The 27,187-nt window shown below is 33.4% G+C and overlaps 13 protein-coding genes and 1 pseudogene across 14 annotated transcripts, besides 3 other annotated features; 8 read left to right on the top strand and 6 right to left on the bottom strand.

The window, feature by feature from the left end:
- Positions 1 to 493: 493 nt before the first annotated feature.
- Positions 494 to 1,597, top strand: TVAGG3_0796960 (protein serine/threonine kinase protein; the record flags this gene model as incomplete). The annotated part of the gene is made up of 1 exon (XM_001582651.1): positions 1,012 to 1,407. The coding sequence occupies one exon, from the start codon at positions 1,012 to 1,014 to the stop codon at positions 1,405 to 1,407; it is 396 nt and encodes a 131-aa protein (XP_001582701.1).
- A 561-nt stretch (positions 1,598 to 2,158) lies between these two features.
- TVAGG3_0796950 (uncharacterized protein) lies at positions 2,159 to 3,111 on the bottom strand (the record flags this gene model as incomplete). Its single annotated transcript, XM_001582652.2, has 1 exon — positions 2,337 to 2,915. One exon carries the CDS (start codon positions 2,913 to 2,915, stop codon positions 2,337 to 2,339), a length of 579 nt encoding a protein of 192 aa, XP_001582702.1.
- Positions 3,112 to 3,435: 324 nt separating this feature from the next.
- On the bottom strand, positions 3,436 to 4,938 carry TVAGG3_0796930 (glycine-rich protein family; the record flags this gene model as incomplete). Its single annotated transcript, XM_001582653.1, has 1 exon — positions 3,436 to 4,938. The coding sequence occupies one exon, from the start codon at positions 4,936 to 4,938 to the stop codon at positions 3,436 to 3,438; it is 1,503 nt and encodes a 500-aa protein (XP_001582703.1).
- Positions 4,939 to 5,157: 219 nt separating this feature from the next.
- On the bottom strand, positions 5,158 to 5,502 carry TVAGG3_0796940 (ribonuclease inhibitor domain-containing protein; the record flags this gene model as incomplete). Its single annotated transcript, XM_001582654.1, has 1 exon — positions 5,158 to 5,502. One exon carries the CDS (start codon positions 5,500 to 5,502, stop codon positions 5,158 to 5,160), a length of 345 nt encoding a protein of 114 aa, XP_001582704.1.
- A 581-nt stretch (positions 5,503 to 6,083) lies between these two features.
- TVAGG3_0796920 (LRRGT00142-related family) lies at positions 6,084 to 8,672 on the bottom strand (the record flags this gene model as incomplete). Its single annotated transcript, XM_001582655.1, has 1 exon — positions 6,175 to 8,007. One exon carries the CDS (start codon positions 8,005 to 8,007, stop codon positions 6,175 to 6,177), a length of 1,833 nt encoding a protein of 610 aa, XP_001582705.1.
- A 294-nt stretch (positions 8,673 to 8,966) lies between these two features.
- On the bottom strand, positions 8,967 to 9,902 carry TVAGG3_0796910 (glutamine metabolic process; the record flags this gene model as incomplete). Its single annotated transcript, XM_001582656.1, has 1 exon — positions 8,967 to 9,902. The coding sequence occupies one exon, from the start codon at positions 9,900 to 9,902 to the stop codon at positions 8,967 to 8,969; it is 936 nt and encodes a 311-aa protein (XP_001582706.1).
- A 257-nt stretch (positions 9,903 to 10,159) lies between these two features.
- On the bottom strand, positions 10,160 to 11,055 carry TVAGG3_0796900 (transcription factor, enhancer of yellow 2 family; the record flags this gene model as incomplete). The annotated part of the gene is made up of 1 exon (XM_001582657.2): positions 10,313 to 11,038. One exon carries the CDS (start codon positions 11,036 to 11,038, stop codon positions 10,313 to 10,315), a length of 726 nt encoding a protein of 241 aa, XP_001582707.1.
- Positions 11,056 to 11,699: 644 nt separating this feature from the next.
- Positions 11,700 to 11,916: a mobile genetic element.
- Positions 11,917 to 14,485: 2,569 nt separating this feature from the next.
- Positions 14,486 to 14,520: a mobile genetic element.
- A 1,692-nt stretch (positions 14,521 to 16,212) lies between these two features.
- On the top strand, positions 16,213 to 16,520 carry TVAGG3_0796870 (uncharacterized protein; the record flags this gene model as incomplete). Its single annotated transcript, XM_051247183.1, has 1 exon — positions 16,213 to 16,520. A coding segment is annotated over one exon (308 nt), but the record flags the coding sequence as incomplete, so codon positions are not given.
- Positions 16,521 to 16,594: 74 nt separating this feature from the next.
- TVAGG3_0796860 (serine threonine-protein phosphatase family) lies at positions 16,595 to 16,837 on the top strand (the record flags this gene model as incomplete). The annotated part of the gene is made up of 1 exon (XM_051247182.1): positions 16,595 to 16,837. The coding sequence occupies one exon, from the start codon at positions 16,595 to 16,597 to the stop codon at positions 16,835 to 16,837; it is 243 nt and encodes an 80-aa protein (XP_051082657.1).
- Positions 16,838 to 18,277: 1,440 nt separating this feature from the next.
- Positions 18,278 to 27,187: part of a mobile genetic element that runs on past the window's edge.
- TVAGG3_0796850 (uncharacterized protein) lies at positions 20,051 to 20,452 on the top strand (the record flags this gene model as incomplete). Its single annotated transcript, XM_051247181.1, has 1 exon — positions 20,051 to 20,452. One exon carries the CDS (start codon positions 20,051 to 20,053, stop codon positions 20,450 to 20,452), a length of 402 nt encoding a protein of 133 aa, XP_051082656.1.
- TVAGG3_0796840 lies at positions 22,305 to 22,743 on the top strand (annotated as a pseudogene). Its single transcript has one exon. A coding segment is annotated over exon 1 (439 nt).
- TVAGG3_0796830 (uncharacterized protein) lies at positions 23,297 to 23,959 on the top strand (the record flags this gene model as incomplete). The annotated part of the gene is made up of 1 exon (XM_051247180.1): positions 23,297 to 23,959. The coding sequence occupies one exon, from the start codon at positions 23,297 to 23,299 to the stop codon at positions 23,957 to 23,959; it is 663 nt and encodes a 220-aa protein (XP_051082655.1).
- TVAGG3_0796820 (organellar and viral DNA polymerase type B) lies at positions 24,333 to 25,198 on the top strand (the record flags this gene model as incomplete). The annotated part of the gene is made up of 1 exon (XM_051247179.1): positions 24,333 to 25,198. A coding segment is annotated over one exon (866 nt), but the record flags the coding sequence as incomplete, so codon positions are not given.
- Positions 26,725 to 27,135, top strand: TVAGG3_0796810 (organellar and viral DNA polymerase type B; the record flags this gene model as incomplete). The annotated part of the gene is made up of 1 exon (XM_051247178.1): positions 26,725 to 27,135. One exon carries the CDS (start codon positions 26,725 to 26,727, stop codon positions 27,133 to 27,135), a length of 411 nt encoding a protein of 136 aa, XP_051082653.1.

The raw sequence follows: 27,187 nt of genomic DNA, 5'->3' as shown, positions 1-27,187 counted from the left end.
AAAATAGCAATAATTTGAAAAAATAACAGTTGATCGGTTATTCCAACTACTTGCTTTGTTGATTAATGTTGCTATTGCGGTTCATTATCTGGTATTGTACTTTTCAAAATTATTTTAAAATTGTAATATGTTATTGATAAATAATATTAGTATTAGTCGGTTAAAAATTTTCAATCGCATTGAAAAATAATTGTTTGATATGGTTCTAAGAATTTGTATGCATTTTGTATGATGTAGTAGGAATCTCTTTAAATATCTTTTCAAAGTGGATTGAAATTAATTCATTCAAAAATCCAATAAATTGGAATTAATAATTAGCAACACTTTCTAACAATGACAATAATAATCTTCGTTATCGAAATTCAATAAGCATGTAAATCATCAATTGCTTTACTACCCTTATCGATTTTAAATATTTAATGCAAACTATCACGAAGTTTTGAGAATGATTTTATCGTTAAATCCGCAAATTTTTTTTGAAATATAACATTATTGAAAATGAATGTCTTAGTTTCGAGCTATCAAGAATTGGTGGCTCGGTTCAAAAAAATCAGAAAGATAGGTGCTGGCAGTTATGGTGAAGTCTATCTCATCAGGGAAATCAAAACTCATCAAGAATTCGCATTAAAAGTGATTCCGCTTTCATAACTGAATAATGGAAAGCCGCATGATTTGATCGCATATGAGAAACTTAATCATCACCCTAATATAGTCACTCTTTATTCAAAATTCTCTGATCAAACAAACTTTTATCAAATCTTTGAATATTGTCCTGAAGGTGATTTAGCAAATTACATCAACACTCACGGATTACTTGCTATAGAAGATGCTGTTGATGTTTTCAGGCAAATAGTCGAAGCAGTTCATTATTTACACTCAATTGGTATTGCGCATCTTGATTTGAAGCCAGAAAACATTCTAGTATCAAAATTTCCTATAGTTAAAGTCGGAGATTTCGGTCTTTCTCATATTTTTTCTCCAGGTGAAAAAATATCAGAATTTTGCGGAACAATGCACTTCTCTGCACCCGAATGCCTATGTAATATCAAATACGATGCTCCTAAAGCTGATATCTGGTCATTAGGCATTATTTTATACTATTTAATTGTTGGGAAGACTCCATGGACTTCAAATGATCGAAATATAATGATGAAACAGATTGTCTCGGGATATGTATTCATTCCTGAATACTTAATACGATCAGAAATCGATTTACTCCGTCAAATATTGAAGGTTAATCCAACAGAAAGAATTTCGACAGAAAGTATTCTTTTCCATCCATTCATGACGATACGACGTTCTTCAACCCAAATAAGGCCGAAATCAAAAACTCCGATCTCTTTGCCTTCAATTCGGTCTTCTCACAAGATTTTCTCGCCATCGGTGAAGCAGTATACTTTCGAATGATATTTTACATCTTATGGATTCATTTGTTTTTGAATCCTTTGATTTTTTTCGAAAATTTTTTTTATATATAATTTATTTTAGTTTTGTTATCAATAGAGATGAACAATATTTCAATTCTTATGCATTTCGTGATGAAATGACTTTGTAATTACTTATTTGTTAGAATAATAAACTTATATTTTCTTTCCAACCAATTTTTTAACTTTAATTTCAGTATCACAATGAATACAAACAAAAATGTAAGATATATGTCTATCTTCTTGCTAAATTTATTTACAATAGGAAGAATTATTTTGTGAAAAACACACCTATCCAACTTTTCATCAATGATACAAACAATTCTCAGGTATGTGATTATTTCTGCTTTCTAATGCCGAATGACATTTGAATCATTGATAAGAAAGGAAATAATCAATATGTTCTACAGTAATTTCGCAAACTCTTGAGGATGCTTTTATTATATATCATCTAATAGACCTAAATTATGATGTCATTCTTTTTCTTGGTTTTTTTCATTTTCATCCTTGATAAGATACCCTCGAAAACTCAAAAAATTCAACTTTGGGCCATTTAAAAGTTTTGGTCTAATGGAGTAAAGTTGTTGATTTTGGAGTTCTGATTTTGAGATTTCTTCAGTATAATTTCGATATCTAAGAAAATCAATAGTCATATGATATTAATTAATCTAACATAACTTATATTCATGCTAAATAATATATTCTAGCATTTAAATTCCCGATTTTACTAAAAACTCAGCACAAAGATCAAAATTTTTATTAATAGGCACTAGATTTGCAAAAATTTCCTTAATTATTCATTCTCTAGATCTAAACACTAGTCGAAAATCAGTAAATCATAAGTAAATTTTTTGGATTTTCCAATAAAAATTCGTAATTTTAAAACATAAAATTAAAAATTTATTCGAAAGGTTATATTTCGCCGAGGAGTGTTGATGTGAGGGAGGACTGACTTGGTCCCCAATAATAAATATAATCTTTCTCTGGAGTTGGTCTCCTGAGCATACAAATAGTAAGAATAAACATAATAAATCCGGATGTTCCAAACAAAAGTGTCCAGACCCACCATAAAACGTTATCTACGGAATAAACTTCGATATCTGGGAGTTTAGCTGAGAGATCATCAAATCTACTAATGGAAACATTAAATGCTCCATATTTCTGATTTAATGTGGCAACTGTAATTGAGTAATTCTGGTTATCTGGTACTCTAAGGTAAAAGTGCTTATTTGCCTGAGCAGAGTAGTATTGTGGTACAGAATAAGTGATCTTTGTATCTCCAAGCATTGAAAACATGTAGCATCTAGTTATTGATTCGTTTTGATTGAAATCTCGAACGTGAACTTTCTTTTGATTAATAATTGAATAGGCAAAATCGCATTTATCCGTATTAGGAACTGTCCAGTAGTAAATTAATGATCTTCCGCCTAATTTTGTTTCTTGAATTATTGAAATATCTTCAGTAAATGTATAATTTTGGTCAGCTTTCATACTAACTTTTTCATTGCTACCTTTTACTTGATAAAAGAGACGTTCAGTTAGGTAAAATTTCTGTGTTTGAATATAAAGTTTTGATTTGTTCGTAATTTGTAAAAAATCATGATTGGTGTTGCCATTTAAAACCAATTGACCGCAGTTGGCAGAAATTGGATCTAAAAGTGAATTGGATTTAACCAAAGAATTCAAAAAGAAAAACATGAAAATTGAAAAAGTGACATATTTTTATGTGTTGTAAAGTTTATGATTCAATTGTAAAATATATAACCCGATTTATATAATAATCTTAAATTTAGTCGAAATTTTGAAATTTGACAATTTTTCATAAGAAAATTGAAACTAATTATTCATATAAGAGAAAATTCTCTAATGTAATAGCTTTCGGATAATATTTTAAAGGAAATTGTATCCGATTACTAAGGAAATTAATATCTATGCTTTCAGAAAGAAATAGAAAAATATAAACAAAGATTTTTATTCATATTCCAACATATTTATATTGATTCATATTGACTTATCTTTTGCCAGTCGTAAGAACTGGCCAAATACTTAATAATTTTTTAAGTTGGAAATGATATGGAATGATAAGATTGTTGGAGTTGGGACATTTCAGAGAACTGCTGAGTTGTTTGCAAAATTGCTGAGAACGAACAACTGGAAGGTCACTGAATGAATCAATTGGATAGTAAACTGAAACAATGATGTTTCGAAGTTTGTTGGAGAGTTCGAAGACATTACTTGTGTCGATGGTGTTGAATGTGCATGCAGAGAATGAAGAGAGCAGAGGACAGTTGTAGAATGCGTGGTGACCAATGAATGTGATTGTGTGTGGAATTTCGATAGATGTGATGTTTGTGATAGCAAAACTTTCGTTCATGATGTGTGTCAACTTAGAACCTGTTTCGAATGTGACATTACGAAGATGATCACAATAGAAGAAAGCAGAATGATGAATAGAAATAACGCTCTTTGGAATGAAGACGGATTCAAGACAATGATCACCGGCAAAAGATCTTCCTAAAATGGAAACAACTGTGAAATTTCTTATGGATTCTGGGATCGAAATATCTTTGAGACATGAATATCGATTATTATTAGCTTTGACTCCACATGTTTCGTTATCAAATGTCAAATATGTCGTTGTTCCATTTTTGAATGTATATGAAACTGGAATAAAACTTAGTATGGTAATTCTAACAAATCCGTTGCCGGAATGGCCAACACTTGTTGTGCCATCTGGTTCGGTGATAGTTGTGTTGCCAGGAATGGTTTCGGCTTCTTCAAGGTAATAATCTGGAGAAAGAAGACAGTCTGGATAATATGATGATGTTGATTCTGTGTAAACATACCCACTTCCTCCTGATCCACCATTAGTATCCTCTGCACGGCCACTGGTATACTCTGTATCACTGCCATTTATTGCATTTGCACCATACCAACCGCCACCAGCACCACCACCATTCCAATCGGTGTGTGCGCCATATCCAAATCGACCTCCTGAACCTTTATTTCCTGAATTGAACTGATTTCCAGGGGACCAATTCTTTCCATAATTAAATCCACCTTCGATTCCGCCACCAAATCCGCCGTAATCGTCTTTATCTTCTCCTCCTCCACCACCACCACCGGCAACAATAACACGTGAATGAAGTGATTCTGTGTTTAATCTGATATCACTTGCACCTCCACCACCTGATCCTGGCTCACCTGAATATTGTGTGCACCATGCAGAACCACCACCATTGAATCCACCTTTGCCAATTGTACCTGGAGTGTTTGTAGTAGTTCCTGTGCCACCAACATAAACAAAAATATTTGTAGATTCTGATAAAGTAAGGATTCCTTTAGAGTAACCACCTTTGCCACCAATACCTGCATCGGTAGCTGTGCTGAGTACATTAAATCCAGCACCTTGTGAACCCCAACATTCTAAAAGGTATCGTCCGGGACTTAATGTTACTGTTTGAACGTCGTTTGTGAATTGAAAATCAAATTTAGCAGTATTTGATGTTGTCATTTAATTTAGAATAGATATAAATGTATTAAATATTATGATTCACCTCCTAAATGCTGCTACGCGAGCAGCAAATGGGAGTTCATAAATTTTTGAATATTTACATTTTTCAATTCATTCTCAAAAAATCAAATCAGATTCAATTGTTATTCAAATATTTGAGAGATTAATTAAACGATCGTTGATGGCAAGGAAAAATTTAATCAAACAATAAATTTTTTATTAAATTTCGAAAATTAGAAAAGAAAGAAGAAGTTGGAAATGATATGGAATGATAAGATTGTTGGAGTTGGGACATTTCAGAGAACTGCTGAGTTGTTTGCAAAATTGCTGAGAACGAACAACTGGAAGGTCACTGAATGAATCAATTGGATAGTAAACTGAAACAATGATGTTTCGAAGTTTGTTGGAGAGTTCGAAGACATTACTTGTGTCGATGGTGTTGAATGTGCATGCAGAGAATGAAGAGAGCAGAGGACAGTTGTAGAATGCGTGGTGACCAATGAATGTGATTGTGTGTGGAATTTCGATAGATGTGATGTTTGTGATAGCAAAACTTTCGTTCATGATGTGTGTCAACTTAGAACCTGTTTCGAATGTGACATTACGAAGATGATCACAATAGAAGAAAGCAGAATGATGAATAGAAATAACACTCTTTGGAATGAAGACTGAGGAAAGAGAACTAATCCCGGAAAATCCATATGCTGCAATGATTTCAACTGATTTTGATTCTCGAACCTAGGACTTAGAGCAACAATCCCACTGTTTATCCCATTACACTACATGCATCTCTCACCTCAGTGAATGAGATCAACTATATGATAACTTTTTCCCCATTATATTCTTGTGGAAAAGTGACAAATAGCAACTTTGACCCTCTCTCCATTTTTCAATTCATTCTCAAAAAATACAAATTCAATTCCTCTTAAATTTTTGGATCTGTTTTATCTTTACTTGGAGAATAAAAATATACCATCCGAAAAATTATGAAATCCCTATTTTTCAGATCACATTACCAAAATAAATCAATTGATTAATTTAAGCCATGAAATGATATGCCTGTGCAAGTAAGCATTACAGTCCCTTTGATTTTGGAAATCTTATTTCATAAAAGATTTCTGAAATGATGCACAGGTTCATTCTAAAAAGTGGCATAAATAGGGGCGTGAATATAGTCCAAAAATGACGCGTCCGAAATTATCAAAGTGTATCAAAATTAATAAAGACAGTTTTATTCTAATATATTTTCTCCCACTGAGGTTTTTCTCCTGTCAAATCTAAAACAGAGAGTTTTTCGCCGTCCTGGGAGAGAGAGAACACGTACATTCCGTCGCCACATGCACCAGTTGTGTAGACTGGATCTGTTGTGACGTTCATTGTTGGGATATTTCCGAATGCGGCGTATACAACTGGATGTTCTTTGACTTTTGGCTCTTTCACGCGATCGTCGAAGGATTCCTTCTTAGGGAGGTAATCTTTAGCTTGTGGATAGCTCAAAATACAGAAAACTTTTCTCGGATTTTGGGATGAAAAATATTTATAAACGTCATGTGAGTTTTCCGTCAGTGAACCGTGATGTGGTTCAAATATAAGTACTGTTTCCTCAAGACCAAGCATCTGATGAACGATTTCTTCAAGATTTACCTCGAATTTGTTCTTTTCCTTGAATTCCTTCAGTTTCTGATAGACAATATCCGTGGAATTGGTCTTAGAAAGCCTATTCTGTTTAATTGTAGCCTCTACATCAGTTAAAAACGCTTCAATTTCCGTATTTGATTTCATATCAGGTCTATCGATCCTCAAACGCTTCAAATGACATCCTTCTGCATCTCCTGTGAACATTACGCGTCTTCCATTGATGTCAATTGTCACAAAAAGCGAAATTTGGTTTTTATGAGATAAATCTTCAGGAAAATCTTGTCCCCAGACTTTCACATCCAAGCCATCGAGATACTTGTACGTTCTAGAGTCGTATTCGCGTCCTATGAACTCAAATTTATCTTTTCCGATTAATTTGAATAATCTTTCGATCATTTCACCTTTCCAATTGTCCACTTCACCTCCGAGTAAATATTTTGTGTCCTGGAAAGATTTTCCGAAATCATTAAACAAATCATCGAGATATGAGAAGTGATCCAAGTGGGAATGGGTGATAAAGACCTGTTCTACAGATGAGCCATCGAAAACGAGGTTGAACTCTTGTCTTTGACGTTCTTTTTCGAGATTTCTGGAAATATCCTTAATTTTCTCTATAATTTCGAGAATTTCGGGCTTCTGATCGACGGTCATGTTCTCTATAGACGCGATCAACGCCTTTTGTTCTGTAGTTCCCGTTTTTCGGACGAATTTTAAAACTTTTCTGTATTGGCCCTTTGGCTCGGCTCTAGAGTTTGTTTTGAACATGTTCTTGACCTTGCCTGGGCATTCGAGGAATTTGTTGAGCTCAAAAATCAATTTATCTGATTCTTCAATAACTTTAGCGTAATCTTTCTTTGTTTCTCTGTATTTCTTGATGATTTCGCCACCATCTTCGCCGGCATCGACAATAACTACCTTATTATGGCGTCTTGCAGCTAAGAAATTAGCTTGGCCGGTATTAAAGGCAAATACGTATAAATTATCGGTAGAAAAGTCGATAAGCTTGTCCTCAAATGCCATGTAGTTATGAGATTTGTACATTCGCTTGATAGTTTCTTTGATTTTGTCTGAAAAAACGTATAAAACGTTTTTTTCTTCTTTTGTTTGAGCAATTTGGAAGGAATAAGGTGTAAGCATGCACCCATGCTTAAGGAGCACTTCTAAGAGCGATCCATTGTCTTGTAAAGAAGCCCAATCAATTACAGCGATTTCTTTGCCATCTGATTGGATAAATGAGACATTTGGGTTCGCACCTTTCTTTACCATCATTTCTACGAGAGAAACTATTCCTTTTTCGCAAGCCCAAGTTAATGGAGTAAATTTCTTGCCATTTTTATCTGAAAACTCTTCATTTATGTTTTTTGGATCTGATAATGCCTTTTCCACTTGTACGAATGAATCTTTCTTGCAAGCAGAGACAATATCACTCATTTTTATTTTTGAAAAAAAAATTGTCACTTTTTTTGTTTCTCCATATGATACGAAAATTTTTTTTCATCGTATCATTGTAGATGGAAATTATTGTAAGGCTACGTGTATAAGAATGAACGGTCTGAGAATTAAGCTTGTGCTTTGATTATTTTCAGAAATTTTCAAATAAAATGTGAAAACGAATTGTTTTAATAACAATACATGTCTTTTTGTGTAGAATCAATACGATTTGGCGGAATAATTAAGTGATTTCGAGTGGAATATGACGTCAAAAATTGTAAATTATAAATGAGCGCGTAATCAAGCGATGTGATCTTTTGGCTCATGAGTTCCGAATAGTTTTGCATTGGAAGATCTATGATTTTCGCATTGTTTACCTGCTTATTCAAAATGGTATTGTAAATCGCTAAAATGAAGACGTAGAGTGTCGATACTCTTCATTTCGAAGCAAATCCGTCATTTTGAACCCTTCTTAAAATTCCAAATTTTTTTTGAAATTCGAAAAATGAACTCGATTTCAACAATTTTGATAACGGCATTTTATTTTTTGTAATTTTTTTGGAGGTTTTTCTTATTGAATCCAATTTTTTGACTGAACAAATCAATTTATTCCATTAATAAAACGACAAAATGTAATCAATTTTGAATTAATTTAATAATTACGGTCAGTTATCTTTAAATTCATGTTTTTCAAATATTGAATTTTTATATATTATGATTAATGACATACATGAAGATGTAATTCAGCATTAAACAACCATTAAAACTTAAATCAATTCCAAATTCTTTAAAATTATAAGGATTCATCAGATATTTTTCACGGATTAAGATTTAAAAACTATTTTGTTCAGATTGGTGATCATGAAATTTATGTATAAGCAAAAGAAGTTTATAATTTACTAAGTGATTTTAGCTAAAACTCTAATAAATAACTTTGACTCTATTCAACCATACAAAATCTATTTTGTTCTAGCATATTTCTTAGCCTCTTCAACTAAGCGTTGGTATACTGGTAAGAATGAGTTTGAGCATACTAAAAACAATTCTGGGTGGAATTGAACTCCAAAAACAAAACTACCTTCCTGCTTATGGAAGGATTCAATTATTCCATCAGGAGACATAGCATCAATGACAAATCCATCGGCAACTTTATCGATACATTGATGATGGAATGAATTGACACTCATGGAAGGAGTATTAGGGAATATTTCTGCGAGGACAGTATTTTGATTGATATTTATTGTATGGTTAGGAATACATCCGTTGTCAGTTTGGTAATGAATTCTTGAAGGTAATTTATTTGGAGTTAATGAAAGATCTTGATACAAAGTTCCTCCAAATGCAACATTAATCATTTGCATGCCTCTGCAAGTACCTAATATTGGAATTCCTCTTGCATATGCAGATTTTATGAGCTGTAACATGTAAATATCTGTAGCATAATTGGTTGTATCCAAGAAAGGAGTTGGATCTTGTCCATATAATGATGGCGTTATATCGTAACCACCTGGAATATATAAAGCATCAATCAAATCCAACTGTCTTTCAATCAAATCAATTGAAAGATTTGTTAACACAGGTAATGTAATTGGAGTTGCGCCAGCTTTTTGAATTGCATCGATATATTCTAGGTCATCAAAAGAATAATCTGATGTGTTGAACTTACCGGTTTCATTTTCATTTAATCTGAATGTCGATAGACCAATAACGATTCTGTGTGTGCTAATATCTTTGTTTTTCTTCATTATAGCCACTGCAATAAAGATGACAGTCGCTGTAGTCACTAATATGCATAGAATTGTAGTGCATAAGCATAAACAAATCATAGTTATCTGACAGCAACCTTTCTTACTAACAGAATTCTTATCAAGAAGTGGCTCAGCTGATTCGTACATTTTTTTTATTTTATCTGACCAAGTTTTGCCATGATGTTTCATTAGACGCGTCAATGTTGAATAAGAATTTATCTTGTTTATGGGGCCAAATAAACAAAGATTGAGTTCATTAGATTTGGTGTCTTTAGTTTTATAAGTTCTTTATATCAAGATTTTTAACCAATCTTCTAGGGAAATTTTTCCCTTCATTCCAAAAACCAAAAGTTCATCAAAACGAAGATATTTTTTTAGAAATCTATGAAAAAACCATCCAAAAACATTCACACATGGAATCAAACAGCGAGTAAATAACATATATACACATTTTGTATAACAACATTAAAACAATTTTTTTCATAAAAATATATAACATGGAGAGACCATACGAATGAAGGTCCCTCTTTGTATGATATGGTTAATCGATAACTACATTAAACAAGTATCTTCCTGACTTTCTTTGGATGGTCTGTGACAACTTGCTTCATTGCCACATATTTGCAGTATTTTTCAAATTCCTTTCGTCTCAAGTCGATGAAAGGCTCATTGTTCTTGGTGCGGCTAATTAACAACGAATTGATTGAGTACTTATTCATTGTACCATCGGGATCTGATACACAATTGAAATATTTATCACACAGCTTGACTTCACATGGTGCGTTTGTCTTTTCAAGTACTGAAGCTGCTGATAAAATAAACGTAATCTGATATAGTTTGCACAAAATAGTTTTTGTAATGTTTTTGCCACGCGATAAGTAAACAGCTATTTGTCTAATATTAAGCGTTTGACGTTTCAGAGCTAAAAAGAGCAAAAGACATAATTGGGTAATTTTTCCTATCGTATCGCACTTTTCTTTGGGGATAATTTCCTTTAATTTAATCAGTTCATTCTCTACACCATTGGCAATGGCGATTTTATTCAATGTTTGGGTAATGTTATCTTTTCCAATCCATTTTATTGTGTCTACACTTTCGTGTTGACAACATCCAATAGTTTCAAGCACATTAATTACATCATAAAACCTTCTGCGCTGAAAATTGAACTTCTCACACATTTTCGATAATTTAAATTCTTCTAAACCTTCAGCTTCTTCAAGGAACTTCATTATTGAGGTCTTAAAGGAGTCATTACCACTAGGACTATCAATTCGATCATCCATGAAATTAGAAATCAATTAGATGAAGGTAAAAAAAATTGAATTAAGAATAGTCAATTTTGAGTGAGCTCTTTGAAAAAATGACAGTAAAAACAATAATAAAAATTTATTGATAAAAAGAATTAATTTATTATGGTAGTTAAAAGTAAATCATCTTTTGAAATGAAAATCGGTTCATAGTACATTGAAAATTCGGTACAATTTACAAATAGTTATTCTTGGGATGCAATTATATAATTTATCAAATTTATTTTAAATAAAATTTTGGTTCAAGACCCGTCAAATAAATTATTCTCAAATTAAGTTATTTTATAATCTTATTAGTAACTTTATGGACTATAAAAATATTTACTTTTCAGACAAAAATATGAGAATACATCGTTTTGTAAAAACCATGACAAGTGTCACTTTTATCCTTGGATCTTTCAAATTGGAAAATTCGTCAACTTCATTATATTATTATGACTATTCTATTACTTTATTATAAATAGCTTTATCAAGGAAAGATGGATAAAATTATGTATAATTTCATCTTCTCAATCAATGAAATCACTCTCTATTTCAAATTCAAAGTTTCCATAATAACTGGAATAATTAGCACATTTATAATTGATGTATGACATTTAATGATTTTGTTTTTTCACTGCATTCCTTCCATATTGTGGGGTCATTATTGATTTTGTAATTTAATCGTCGTCGTTATCGATTTTGTAATTTAATCGTTATCGTCTTTTCTAAACGTGCATTTTTTGCTTTCGGAGCTATTGAACATACATTGGCCCTTACCAGCAATTGAAAACTATTTTTCATTATCAACAATTACATTACTCCGAGTTATTCATCAATCAATGAAAATCGATATATAGTCCATACTTCAATTTACAATATTGGCAAGTCCAATTTCACTTGGCATATTTAACTCATATAGAAAAACCAGTTGGAATCGGCAAAATTATCTTTAATTCCATACGTAAGAAAAAAAAATTATAAAGTTCTTCAATAATAGCAAACTAATAGTTTAAATAGATTTACAAGTATCGCCCATCTACTTTTGATATAATTCACATATTAAATGTAGAAAACTGGTTTAAAATAAATATTTATTTGGTTGAAAGTTACAAGCTCTCAATTTTCGTCCCTTTTGTACGTTTATTATAATTGTAGCATATTGTCATCAAGCACGCGACTAACCAGCAAAGACGTGTCCTCTAATTCCGTCCCTAGTTCAAGAATCTGGAACTATTTAAGCAAAAACATTCGATTTCAAAATCAAGCATTCTTTATTCAACGAGTAAAACATTAAAGTATGATTTGTCATACACGGAATAATGACAAGCTCTTAGAGTATGTTTAGTACAGAGTTACTGCCAACTTGAGTTCTTGAATTTGGTAAGTTAGAACAAAAGAAGCCATATGTCGCATCTAAGGACTTGTACTTATCAGAGTATTACTAAATGTTTAAGAATGTTAGTTATTCGTCCCAAACTCGTACGTTTCCACGCGAATCTTGATAATAAATATACTATTTTGGACTTTTTGCAATAAATCTCTTTTTACCACATTAGCATATCTGTGTGTATGCTACTTAACCTCTTTAGAGACCATTAAGATAATGTTTTTTGATACTTTTTCAAGACTATGCCATAAAGTAAACGAATAATTTACAAAATGATATTAAAAAATTTAATTTTATTATGCTTTTATAAATATTGAGACTTTTTAGGACTATTTTAAAAATGTAAATAGATCAATCATTTTAATATTAGATAAGATAATCTAAAGACGTCAGATGTTTCAATAACTTCAGATCAATGACTAATATGAAATTTAAGATTTGTGTTAATTTAAGAATTAACAATGGAATCTGGTTTAGAAAGATGGAAAGCATAGAGAATCTAAAGGATAAGAGAGATTAAATACAAAATGCTGCATAAAAAGGCAGATCAGTGAGAAGAAATCATGAGGTTAAAAAGGAACATTCAAATTAGAATATAACATTGCATATTACAATATTAATATTAAAGATAATACTGCACATCATTGTGCAGTGATCCATAAATCAATATTAATATCTCATATGATAAAATCTAATATCATATTACAATATTAATATTAAAGATAATACTGCACATCATTGTGCAATTACACTATTTTAAATATTTTCATAAATAATGACTTACAAGTTAAAAAAATGTAGAATTAACTACATGATCCAATATTGGACCGAATGTATGTTTGAATCTATAACTGAATTCATTAATGACAAAAAAGTGACTCTATAACTGAGTATCTGGCTGACAATATGCCTGAAAGTTTGAATGTGTCTAGGAATATAACTGACAGTTTGAGTGACATTTTGAATGAGGGTTTGGTTGTCAGTATAACTCAAGGTTTGAGAGAGAATATGACTCACAGTTTGACTGACAATATGACTTAGAGTTTGAGTGACAGTATGAACAACAGTTTGGGTGATAGTATGAACTACAGTATGACTGAGAATATGACTGACGGTTTGACACACACGATGACTTACGGTTTTAGTTAGAATAAGACTGACAGTTTGACTGACAATATAACTGACGGTTTGACTGACAATATGACTGTTGATTTGAGTGAGTGTATGATTAAGAGTTTGGGTGACAATATGACTCATAGTTTAAGAGAGTGTATGACTGATGGTTTTAGTGAGAATAAGACTGACAGTTTGGGTGACAATATGACTGCTAATTTGAATGAATATATGACTGTCGGTTTGGGTGAGAATAAGACTTCGGTTTGACACACACTATGAATTAGCTTTTTAGTTAGAATAAGACTGACAGTTTGAGTGACAATATGACTGACAGTTTGACACACACGATGACTTACGGTTTTAGTTAGAATAAGACTGACAGTTTGACTGACAATATAACTGACGGTTTGACTGACAATATGACTGTTGATTTGAGTGAGTGTATGATTGAGAGTTTGGGTGACAATATGACTCATAGTTTAAGAGAGTGTATGACTGATGGTTTTAGTGAGAATAAGACTGACAGTTTGAGTGACAATATGACTGACGGTTTGACACACACTATGAATTAGCTTTTTAGTTAGGATAAGACTGATAGTTTGACTGACAATATGACTGTTGATTTGAGTGAGTGTATGACTGACCGTTTTAATGACAATATGACTGACGGTTTGAGTGACAATATGAATTACGGTTTTAGTGAGAATAAGACTGATAGTTTGGATGACAATATGACTGTTGATTTGAGTGAGTGTATGACTGACAGTTTGACTGACAATATGACTGACGGTTTGACACACACTATGACTTACGGTTTTAGTTAGAATATGACTGATAGTTTGACTGACAATATAACTGTGGTTTGACAGACACTATAACTGTTGATTCGAGTGAGTGTATGCTTGAGAGTTTGGGTGACAATATGACTCATAGTTTAAGGGTGCCCTATAGACGATAGACCACCCTCAGAAAAGCACTTTTAAGGTTATTTCTGTTAAGCTTTTATCTCGTTCAAGAGAGAGATTTTTTGAACTTTACCATATCATAATGCTTAGTTATATTATGACCAATCTCTACGATTTTGAAGATTTAAATTACGTTGAGAATTCATCGATTTTGTGATTTTTTGATTTTTTTTCGAGTTTTTTTGATTTTTTCAAAAAAATAAAAAAGAAAGAAAATAAGGAAGGCATATAGTGTTTTCATTAAAAACAATTATTACAGTAAACAATGTCGCCAATTATTGGTTTTTTGAAATAATAAATTTGAAAAATGAAATATTGAGCATATATATAAAAAAAAAAAAAAAAAAAAAAGGTAGTGGGGCCTCCAGGCACTTCGTGCCCTCTAGCCCCGAAGATGTTTAGTATAATTGAAGTATAAAATGAGGTTTTTTTTGGGTATAGGGGGCTTCCCAGGGGCTGCGCCCCTTCTAGCCCTAAAAATTTTTGAAAGTCGTTGTCGTTGACTTTTCGGTAGAGGACTCAAAATAGTATAACTATGTCCGGACAAGTAAGGGTCTATCGTCGCTACAGAAAAGTTACGGGCGTTCCAAGGAAGTATACTTTGAGAGACTCTTTAGAAACTTTAGAATGAGATAGGACGGTTATTTTACAAAACTGACAAGACTTTGACCGACTAGTTTTCATGTTTTGTCACTTTTCGGTCACTTTTTCAGGTAAAAACAGTTTTATTATATATATAAAATGAATTTTACAAAACCACCGTTACCGTTCTTTGGAAATAAGAGTAGATGTAAAGATATTCTATTGAGAGAACTTAAGAAACTACCGAATGGTCTAACATTTGTAGATTTGTTCGGTGGAAGTTTCTATATATCCCATTTGTGCCATACTGTATTTCCTGACTCAAAGATTATATGCAATGACTTCGACAACTATATGAACCGTCTCAAACATATACCAGACACAAACAAAATATTGAGTGAGTTGAAAGAAAAGATACCTATAGGTAAGATGGAAAGTATACCATTAGATAAGAAAAATATTGTCAGAGAGGTTTTGAAAAAAGTAGAATATATAGACTGGGATAGTATATCTGCTAGACTATTATATAGTGGTTCTATAAGAGTTCATGACATTGAAACACTTATGTCAAACGTTTTATATCTTAACTATACAAAGGTTTTCAAAGAGGACATAGAAAAATATATTGAGGGTATAGAGTTTGTGAGATGTCATTGGACAGAGTTGTATGAAAAATTTAAAGACAAGGAAAATGTTTTCTTTATAGTAGACCCGCCGTTCTATAACACATACGATTTTCAATACCAAGTAGACTGGACTTTGAGAGACTCTTTAGAAACTTTAGACGTTTTACATAACCATCCATGCTTTTACTTTACATCCGATAAAAAGTGGTTTGGAAACCGTTATGAGATGGTTAGAGGACATACATGACTATGAGTTTAGATATGACAAGATAGAATATGAGAGAGGTCCTATAAACCGGAAAAAGTGTCACAACAAAGAAATTTTTTTGGTAAGTAAATGTGGTTTGAAATAGGACTACTTGTTTTAGGTTTTTTCCATTGTGTCATCTATTTCTTTGACGTGGCAGAAAAGTACAGAGAATATGAAGATGAACCGATGCCTGCAAATGTTCAGTATATGTACTCGTAAGAGATATTTTTATCTAATATTAAATGGACGCACAGAACTTAGCGAATGCACAGCAACCTGGACAACCAAACCCAGAGAATATTCCAAATGAAGTTAGAATACAAACTGCAATGGCAAACTATGGTCAAGTGCCAACAGATGTACAAATGCAAACTGCCATGTCAAATGACGCTGCGTTAGGTTTGCCACCATGGTATGCAAATATGAGATGGAAAGAGTTTTATACAAACCCTGAAGTGGGATATAAACAACTCTATGCAGATGACGCGAACACAGGAGTTGACCCAGAGTATGTTTTCTACCAGAGGAGAAATAGAATGTATGAGCTCCAGTTAAAGAATGCTATGGAACTCAACAGGAAACGTAAAGAGACTAGGCGGACATTAGATTTTTACATATAGTAAAATGGGTTTCTTCAGTAGTATTGGAAACTTCTTTCGAAATGTTGGAAGAGGTATATGGAATGGAATAAAATCTGTCGGAAGAGGAGTATGGAACGGAGTCAAAAATATTGGTAAAAGAGTAGGTCAGTTCGTTGGTATTATACCTAAAGACCCTGAACCAGAAGAACAAGCTCCTGTTATACAACAGCCTGAACCTGCACCACAGTCTAGTTGGCAACCAAATCCAACACCTCAACCGTATTAAAAAATTATATTTTTACCGTTCGATAGTAGTTGTATATGAAACTAAGTTCTAAGTAAAACGCATGGTATAATGGAACTATTCTCTTTCTTCCATCTGTTGTAAACCATACTTGAAAATCTGAAATACTTCCACTCGGTGGTTCATATAGCTTTGTAGGTTTTTCGTAAAAGTCATTTGCCAAGCATAAAAAAGAGTTTTGTGCACCAGAAAATGAAGCATGAACTATAATAGCATCTGAGTCGAAAACATTTTCATATGTTCCATTAGGGTTTTCGACTTCATAAAAGTCCGGGTGTACTGGATATGCTGCAGGCTGATTTAACATCCTCAAAAATCTATACCATGCCAAGTTGTTATATTTTGTAGAAATATAAACGTTTTCTCCAAGGTCTTCTATTCTATCGATTTTAACAGTTGCATTTTTCCTGTCATATATAATATCGAGATGGTACTCTCCTTCGTCAATGTTAAACTGGTTTGCATATTCGAGATAGATATCGTTTATTTTTTCTTGAAAAGCTTGAAGAGTTGTTTCTAAGTTTACAAGCAAACTAACTTGTAAAAGTTTTCCCTGTTCAAATTTCTCATACGTACGTTTTTCTTTGTTATAGTATCGAACTTCAAAACCGACCGTAAATGGGAAACCATGTATGGCTTCTGAAATGAACTTCATTCTACGAAAGCCAATAGCTTTTGTGACGGATGGGTCTCTTAGCCATCTCAATGGGTAGTCAAAACGATAGCCTTCATGCTTTACGGTCTCTGTCTCAAACTTTTGACGCGACATTCGTAAAAAGTTCATCTAATGGTTTAGTTGTAGCAACTCTAGAAGTTTCCTTTTCTATTGGAAGCATATTTTATCTAGAATAAAAATGTCAAATGAAACAGCGTCTATGAGAGAAATACAACACAACCGACAACTCATTAATACAAGCTCTAAATAAGAACACAACAAACTTTTCAAACTATTCTAAGATATCTGAGTCATTGAAAGAAGGAAGCTTAAAACTGACATTAAACCCAATGACAGATGAGTTTCTGTTTCAAGACAACAAGAACCATACTGTTTGTATAAATCCAACAAAAGGAACCTTAAACGAGAAACCTATAGATGAACTTCTTTTGAAAGCAGATGTTGACAACAAAGCTGACAAAGAGTATGTCATTGAAAAAGTTCAAGAAGAACATGACAGAGCAGATGCAACATATGCAACGAAAGAGGATGTTGAAAAGAAAGCAGATAAAACATATGTTAACGATGAGTTAGCATGTGTGGCTAGTGCGTTAGTGAAGAAGGCAGATAAGGAATATGTGGATGAAAAAGACAATGAAATTAAAGAAAGGGTTGAATGGTATCATGAATGGACGTCAAAGATTTTAAAAACTAAAGCCGATACAGGATGGGTTTCAGGATGTTTAGACCTTAAAGCCGACAAGAACCATACACATACCATTGCAAATATACAAACTTACAAGAAACCTTAAACAGGAAAAGTGACGTTGGACATACACATACCATTGCAAATATTACAAACTTACAAGAAACCTTAAACAGGAAAAGTGACGTTGGACATACACATACAAGTTTTACAACTTTTACAGCAGACGACATAGTATTGAACTTTGACCTTGGTTCAAGTGCACCTTCAGAGAATCCGAGTACAAGCGTAAAAGATACTCTTAACAATTTAGTTAACAGTTGCAGGAATATCGAAGAGCATGCCAGAAACTTTGAAGCATATGAACTACCAACAATGTTAGATAAGAAAGCTGACAAAACAGAGCTTCAAACATTAAAGACAGAAATACTTCAAACCATTTACCCGGTTGGCTCTATTTATACGTCAATGAACTCTACCAGACCAGAAACAGTTCTGGGTTTTGGAACTTGGACTCAAATAGTCGACAGGTTTTTGTATTGTGCAAACTCTTCAAAGGAAACAGGTGGAAGTAAAACGATTTCGGGTGAAAATTTACCTGCGCACAGTCACTACGTAGATTTAAGTACATCTCAAGCAGGTTGGCATAAGCATAGATATTGGGATTGGTCAGCAATGACAAAAGGTAAAGGATATGATGTTAAAGACAACGTTAAGTTTGCTATAGATTGTTACTGGAGTAACACTGAGGGAGGAGGAAACCATATACATCGCGTTTCAGGATATACGCAAACAACGGGACAAAGTAAAGACTACATGCCACCTTACATGACAGTTTACGCATGGTATAGAAATGCTTAGTCGTCATGTTCCACTTCTTTAGCATATTCGTCAGGAGTTGTCTTATATTTGTTAGGAACTGTCTTTGAAAGTATACCACCTTGAACTTTGACAAGTTTGAAACGAGGTCTGGCAATAGTAGTTTTATCTTCTGCTTGCAGTGTGTACATTTTGCCATGTTTGCCTAAAACTTCATAATATTCTCTTGTATACTTTCTTCTATTTTTACGAACACGAATGTGAGTACCTGTCGGGTACTTGTTGTTGTCATAGTCAATAGTATTTTCATATGGGTCGCGTTTAGGTATTTCTATTTTTACTTTGTCACCTTTCTGAAGTTTGAAGCCCGGCATTCTTTCTTGTTCATCCCTTTTGACTAAATTGTTAAATATATAGTCTTTCTCTAAGTCGGGGTTGTTTTTCATTTCTTCGGGGGAGTGGTTTCCCAAACCTTTTTGTTTACGGTTATTGTAAATATTTAAAACTTGTCTCATCTTTGCCATGGAGAAATGTCTGTACTTGTCGTCATATGACATTTCATTTGCTTCACCACCTTGTGGTTGGTTTAAGTCTCTTAACATTTTTATACAACCGTCAATGACACCAAGAGCAGAATGGTTTTGGTCGACAATGAAATATTGGTTTACATTTTTTGAACGCAGATAGTTTTTTACATCATCTGATTTGAAAGAACTTTCATAGTCAGATGTCAGTTTTGTTGGATGGTATTTGTCAACGAATATTGTCAAAGCAGTTTTCACATCTAAAATATTTTTGGACCATAATGGTATGGCTTCACAGTATCTTGTGTTTTGACCGACAAATATTAGCCAGTATGGTGGTCCATCTGTTCTAACTCTCGGAATGTTTTCCAAGATATCCATAAACCAAGCATTTGGTGTTGAACTAAAGATTTTTACCATGAGTGCTTTCTTTGTCGCTTTAGAAACATAGGGGTCCTTGTTTGGATTCGTCATTTTTTAACCCATAAGAAATGGGTTTATTTGGCGCATTAGCAGGAGTCGCATCTAGATTTTTACCCGCAGTGGGAACAATAGCCAGAGGTGTATTTGGAGTTGGAAGGAAGATTTTGAGTACATTAGGTATACTGAAAGAGAAAGCACAACCTATTATACAAACTGTACAGAAAGGTTGGGATGTAGCACGAGATGCAGCAAATCTTATTCCAAATCCTGAAACAAGAGGAAAAGTTCAAGGATGGATGGACAATGTAGGAAGACAAGCAGGAAACTACTATAACAAAGCAAATGACTACTATAACCAAGCAGGACACTATATGGACCAAGGTGAAAGATTCTTTAACAGAGGATATAACCATGCACAACAGTGGGTAAACAACAACCAACCTCAACCGCCTCAAACGTGGGGAATGTAAAATTTTTTACTGAGATGAAATGAACAATACAGCATTGAGACAAATGGGTTCAAGATGGCTTTGTCGGCTTCCAGCAGTTACACAACGTGTTTGTCAAGTTCTTCCTATACCTCAGGAAGTTTTAGACCGACTTAAAAAACCTCAACAACCAGTTGAAAACAAACCAAACTAAAATTTTTTACTGAGATGAAATGACCGAAGAAGTTGAAACGGTAGATTTGACACCACAAACAAAAAGTTCAGAACCATTGTCAAAACCTGTCAAAGAACTTACAGATGAAGAGAAAAATTCAATAATAGAAAGTGCCAGGTCTGGAAATACAACCCCAACTACAAAGTCACTTTTCATAGAAATGGAACGGCTAGTATCTCAAAAAGAAACAGACTCTCACAAATAAAATATTGAAGTCTGAAGGAGCTTTCGAGACAACAGATGGAAAAGTTTACTTCACTGACCAACAGTTCATTATAGAACATCTCATTGACTTAGAGTCGAAATATTCTAAACTTTACAACAAACACACAAAAAGTTGAAAGGAAAACAAAAACAAATGGCATATGATATTTATGAAGATGTTGACGACACAACTATTCCAGCAAGTGAGGTAAAGTCAGCAGAACCGAAAAGTGACGAAAAACCAATAGAAGAAGAGAAACCAAAAACTGAAGATAAACCAAAACCAAAGTTTAGTTTGGAAACTAAACCAAGTCAACCTTCATTAGCTGGTATGGGTTGGCGTCAAAGACTTATGGTAGCGGGCGGTTATGTTAAGTAAAGGAAAAAAACATTTTTTTATTTTATTTGAAATGTACGCTGAGTTTGTTGGAGAAGACCGTTGGGAAACTTGTTTGTTAGATGAGAAATATGAAATTCACTGTTGTGAGTCATTTGAAGTCAGAAACAAAGAGACAAAAAGAGTTTTAAGCGAATGGGAGCGAAATGACGGATATGCTCTTATGAAGATGGGTGGAAAACACTATTTTAAACATGTTGTCATTGCAACTCATTTTATACCGAACCCTAACAATTTACCTTTTGTAGACCATATAAACCGTATAAGAAACGACAATAGACTTGAAAACTTACGTTGGGTCACTCGTTCTGAAAACAATAAGAACAAAGGCAAAATTGGAGATATTGTATTCGAATTTGTCGACGAACTAGAAGATGAAACAATTGAAATTACAGACTATGGTAAGCATACGTTTGAGTTTTACTACTATAGCGAAGAACAAGACTCTTTCTACTTTTATACCGGCGTAAACTATAGGAAATTACAAGTATATTTTACTAAGGCAGGCTATGCTTATGTAAACACTAGAGATACAGATGGAAAAAACGTTAAAATACTTCTTAACAAATTCAAGAAGCTATATGGCATACCATTTTAAAAACATTTTTTAAAACCATATATTTTTACATATATTAAATGCTTCAGGTTGAAAAACAAAGAACAAAAGTAGCAGATACAAAACCGTTAGACTATATCTTCACAAATGCTGGTAGAAATATTTCAGATGAAGAAATTTCATCCCGTATATACAGGTTTGACTATCCAATTCGTTGGCTTCAAAGTCCTTCAGATGCAAAGGCAATAGGATTTAGAAGAGTTTTGTTTTCAAATAGAACTAACGCGTTTATGTTCGCAGTATATTTTCATGGGCAGTATAAAGGTTCTGATGGTCTAATAGAAAAATTTGACGAAATGAAAATCTTTACAATTCGTTCAGACGAAAGTCTTGAAAAAACTCTAAATGACTTTCAAACTCAAATAAACAAATACTACTGGGAATTTCAAGAAAAATACGACTCTTTACTAAATGGAACATACTATCTGAAACTAGAATATGACAAGATGAACTCCACCGTTTCATTTCAAAAGATTGAAATTAACCCTCCAAGAGATACAGAGTTTTTATATTGGGGAGTAGACAAACGTTCTTGGGCACAATTTCTTCGGTTACTAAACCAGAACGAACCATTACCACCAGATGGTCCATTTAAATTTATACTTCCACCAGCAGATTTGACAGTTTATAGAAACGTGTTTGACCCTCAAAATGTCATGTGTCATGCAAGTTTCAGTTCAAGCAACAACAGTTTTCTTTGTATTGGTAAGGACTTTTATGACTTTGCTTCTAAATTCTACGAACCACCTAGTAACAGTTTCTCTGACTTTCAAGTTTGGTTCACAACAAACGGTGTGCAGCATATAATACCATTGTACTATGACTTTTATCTCGAATTGTCTTTCATATACAACTACGGAAAAGTGCTGAAAAAGTATTGAAAAATGAGTTTTGGTTAGATGGTGAGATCTCAAAACAAGCATTTTGTGAAGAATATACCAACCCGCGGAATTCCGCGGGTTGCTTTTTATATAAAATTCACCCGTTGAATTTTCATGAATTTCCTTAAGACAGAAAAAATATATTTTAGGGTAGATGTTTTTTTAGGTGTCACCAGGTCACCAGGTCACCAGGTCAAATGAACTTCTCTGAAAAAATGAGACAACATGACATTTAGACAACAACACAGGAAATAAACTTCATCGTATATGTTTTGTCATGACTTCATCGTCAATGTTTTGTTGAGACTTCATCGTCAATGTTTTTGTCAAACATGAACGTCAATGTTTTGTTGAGACTTCATCGTCGTATTCTTTCACCCGTTGAATTTTGTATAAAAAAGCAACCGCCGGAATTCCGGCGGTTGGTATATTCTTCACAAAATGCTTGTTTTGAGGTCGAGCCACAAACGGATGTCCGACGGTTAAGCCACAAACGGATGTCCGACGGTTAAGCCACCCAAAAATATTTTTTATTTTTATTGTACGTACTGAAATGACAGTCGAAGCAAAAACGTTCACGAACAAATCTAATGGCGAAACATTCACAAAAGGCACTTACAACGGTATTGAAGTCTTACGTAGAGACAAGGATGGTTATATAAATGCAACAAAGATATGTCAGCAGTTTAGGAAAGACTTTAGAAGGTTGTTGGAAAATAAGTCCTGGGAAGAGTATTTTAAGGCATTTTGTGAAGAATATACCAACCCGCGGAATTCCGGCGGTTGCTTTTTATACAAAATTCATGCAGGAATTCCTGATGAAATCACACAGGTTAGAGGAACGTATGTAGACCCAAGACTCGTAAACTATATAGCAATGTGGGCTTCTCCAAAATATTGTATAGCAGTTGGAAAAATTCTGGACTCCATAGACAAGAAAGTTCATGAGAAATTAGATGAAGAAGAACTTGAAGATACAGTAGAGAATGCAAAACCTTTGTTCGAACAAGAAGTTAGAAAAAATGTGCTTAAACAAATAGAACATGAACGTGAGATATGTTATGGTTATAGAGACTCTCCATACGAACTAGACCAATGGGAACAAGAAGATTTAAAGAGAGAATTTAGAGAATATGAACTCGCTAAAATTTCATTAGAAGCTGCAGAAAAGAAGTTAAAAGTTTGGGGTCGTTTTGTACAAAAATATTGTGAGTAAATGAACCATTTTTTTATTGAACTCGGCAAAAATATATTTTAGGTGAAGAGGTGAGATCTCAGAACTAGTCTTGTACTTTTTTTTCACCCGTTGAATTTTGTATAAAAAGCAACCCGCGGAATTCCGCGGGTTGGTATATTCTTCACAAAATGCTTGTTTTGAGGTCGAGCCACTTTTGGCTCCACCGTAGAAAACACACAAAACTCTTGAATTTGTTGCTGAACTCGGCAAAAATATATTTTAGGTGAAGAGGTGAGATCTCACCCGTTTTTTCACCTCTTTTCTCACCCGTTGAATTTTCATGAATTTTCCCGAAATAAAAAATAAAGTTAGTTTTTTTAAAAAAATATTTTTTTATTTTTATTGTAAGAACATGTTAGCAACAACAGCACCAAACTCGTTAGTCATGAACCCAACATCTATGTTAGTAGAGATGAAAAGCTTCATTCCTTCTTCATATACTTTCGAAACAACAATCCAGAAGATAAAGCAGGAACTTCTCCAAGGAGATTTAGATTGCACTGCAAAAGATGAAACAAATGAAGAATATCTTTATGAAATGCAGGATATTATTGACCATCTACCTAAACTTCCTGAAATCCAACAACAAAAGCTCACTATTCCAGAATTCGATGAAATAGAAGTCAAAGCAACTGACTCAGTTGAAATTAAGAAGTTCATACGTAAGGTAAACTATGAATTCCTTGGATTTCATTGCAACCACAAAGTCATGGACAAAGACTGCGACATGTTATATAAGAACATCTCTGACATATATAAATCTGGGGAGTTTAAGACCTACGACAACTTTGTTTCGTTAGTTGCTGAATGTGTATGGCAGATAAGAGATAAAGATAGAAGAGGTAAGGTATGGAACCAACAGATAAAACCCGCAACTTTTGAGTTAAAGAAAACCATTGACGCCTTAGTTGTTTTAGCAGGTAAGGTTTCAGAATATAACGCTAAAATGAACCCACAATGTTCTAAATGTAAAGCAGCAATGAGGAAATATAACTACTCCGTCAAAGAGATAGAACGTATGCGAAACGACTATGCTGACTTAAAGAAAGAAGCAGAGAAACCAGCAGAAGATAAAATGGACATGTTAGCATTTCTGAACAAAAACTATCCAACTGCTGACGATTTCCTTCTTTCAGATGTCAAGAAGAAATATAAAGAAACCTTCGGCATTGTTAAAACATTCGATGTACTGACAGAGGAAATCGAAGCCACAAAACTGTTTAGGATTTCAAATATACATCGTACAATTCATGTAAGACGCTTGTGAAAAAGAGGTGAAAAAAGAGGTGAGAAAACAGGTGAGATCTCACCTCTTCACCTAAAATATATTTTTATTGAATTCTGAGTAAAATGACATATGGAACACATACTTTTTCAGTAAGGACATATGGGGTGAAAAAAGAGGTGAGAAAACAGGTGAGATCTCACCTCTTCACCTAAAATATATTTTTGCCTGATTTACGCTCATTGACGATGAAGTCTCAACAAAACATTGACGATGAAATTCATGACAAAACATTTACGATGAAATCTATTTCCTGTGTTGTTGTCAAAATGTCATGTTGTCACCATTTTCAAAAAGATGTTAGTTGACCGAGTGACCGAGTGACCTGGTTCCACCTAAAATATATTTTTGCTGAAAAAAATGACCAAATTTCATGAATTTCCTCATATGTTTGCTACCCTAGGAAAACCGAGGATAGAGATTCCGTACGAAAATCGTGAAAAAAACTCATGAAAATCGTAAAAAAATGCGAGCAGGTAAAAAAACCCAGTCGCCTAAAACACATGAAAATCGTAAAAAAATGACCAAATTTCATGAATTTCCTCATATGTTTGCGACCCGAGGAAAACCGCGGGTAGAGATTCCGTACGAAAATCGTAAAAAATTGCGACCCAGACTTTTCCAGGGGTCGCCTAAAACTCATGAAATAACTGTTTTTTTTACGAAGAGAACTTTTGCACTTCGTCAAAAAAATGACGTTTACCATGTAAAACGCTTATGAAATAACTGTTTTTTTGACGAAGAGAACTTTTGCACTTCGTCAAAAAAATGACGTTTACCATGTAAAACGCTTATGAAATAACTGTTTTTTTGACGAAGAGAACTTTTGCACTTCGTCAAAAAAATGACGTTTACCATGTAAAACGCTTATGAAAATCGTAAAAAATTGCGTCCCTAGGAAAACCGAGGAACGCCTAAAACTCATGAAAATCGTAAAAAAACTCATGAAAATCGTGAAAAATTGCGAGTAGGTGAAAAACCCTGGTCGCCAAAACTCTATGAAAATCGTAAAAAAACTCATGAAAATCGTGAAAAATTGCGAGTAGGTGAAAAACCCTGGTCGCCAAAACTCTATGAAAACAGTGAAAAAACTCATGAAAATCGTAAAAAATTGCGACCCCGACTTTTACAGGGGTCACCTAAAACACATGAAAATCGTCAAAAAAATCCCTGAAATCATGAATTTCCTCAAGATAGAAAAATTAAAGTTAGTTTTTTTAAAATATTTTTTTTATTTTGTATGTAAGAACAGGAAATGACAAACACTGAGTTTGAAACAGTTAAAAAGATAGACAATGAGACCAAAGTGGTTAGAATTGGTGATTTAAACGTAAGATACTCAAAGAAATACAAAAAATATTCCTTGTCAGACATTCTAACACTATCTGAAAAGAAAACATCCCACGACTGGGTTAGAAATGCTTCTACTCAGAAAATTTTGACAAAAAATCCTGAGCTTATGATATCGGTAAGATTCTATGGAACAAGAACATATCTTATAGACAAAAGTCTTATACCAGTAGTTTTGTTCTGGATTGACCCAGTTGTTGGATATAATTTCATAACATATGGTTCATTCGATACTGAACGTTGCAGTGAAGGCTTACTTTACATCGTTCAGAAACCGAAGGACTTCAATACAAAGAGATATAAGATAGGAAGAACATTTAATATAACTCACAGATATGACTCTACAGTCAATAGAGTCAAGGTTGCGTTTGTTAACGATATGAGAGCTGCTGAAACAGAACTACTTGAAAAGTTTGAGAAAATGTATGGTGCTCCCACGAAAGGTAAAGAAACGTTTGAAGTAGATGAGATAGATAGTGCTATAAAATTATTTGACGAAGTTGCTGAAAAATACATGTAAAGCGTTTATTTTTGGTCTTTTATACAAGATAGAAAATAACGCTAATTTTATT

Source organism: Trichomonas vaginalis, chromosome VI (genome assembly GCF_026262505.1).
Source record: "Trichomonas vaginalis G3 chromosome VI, whole genome shotgun sequence".
Taxonomy (NCBI): Eukaryota; Parabasalia; order Trichomonadida; family Trichomonadidae; genus Trichomonas; species Trichomonas vaginalis.
Note: the sequence above shows the minus strand (reverse complement) of the source record. Positions and strands in the feature narration are given on the sequence as shown.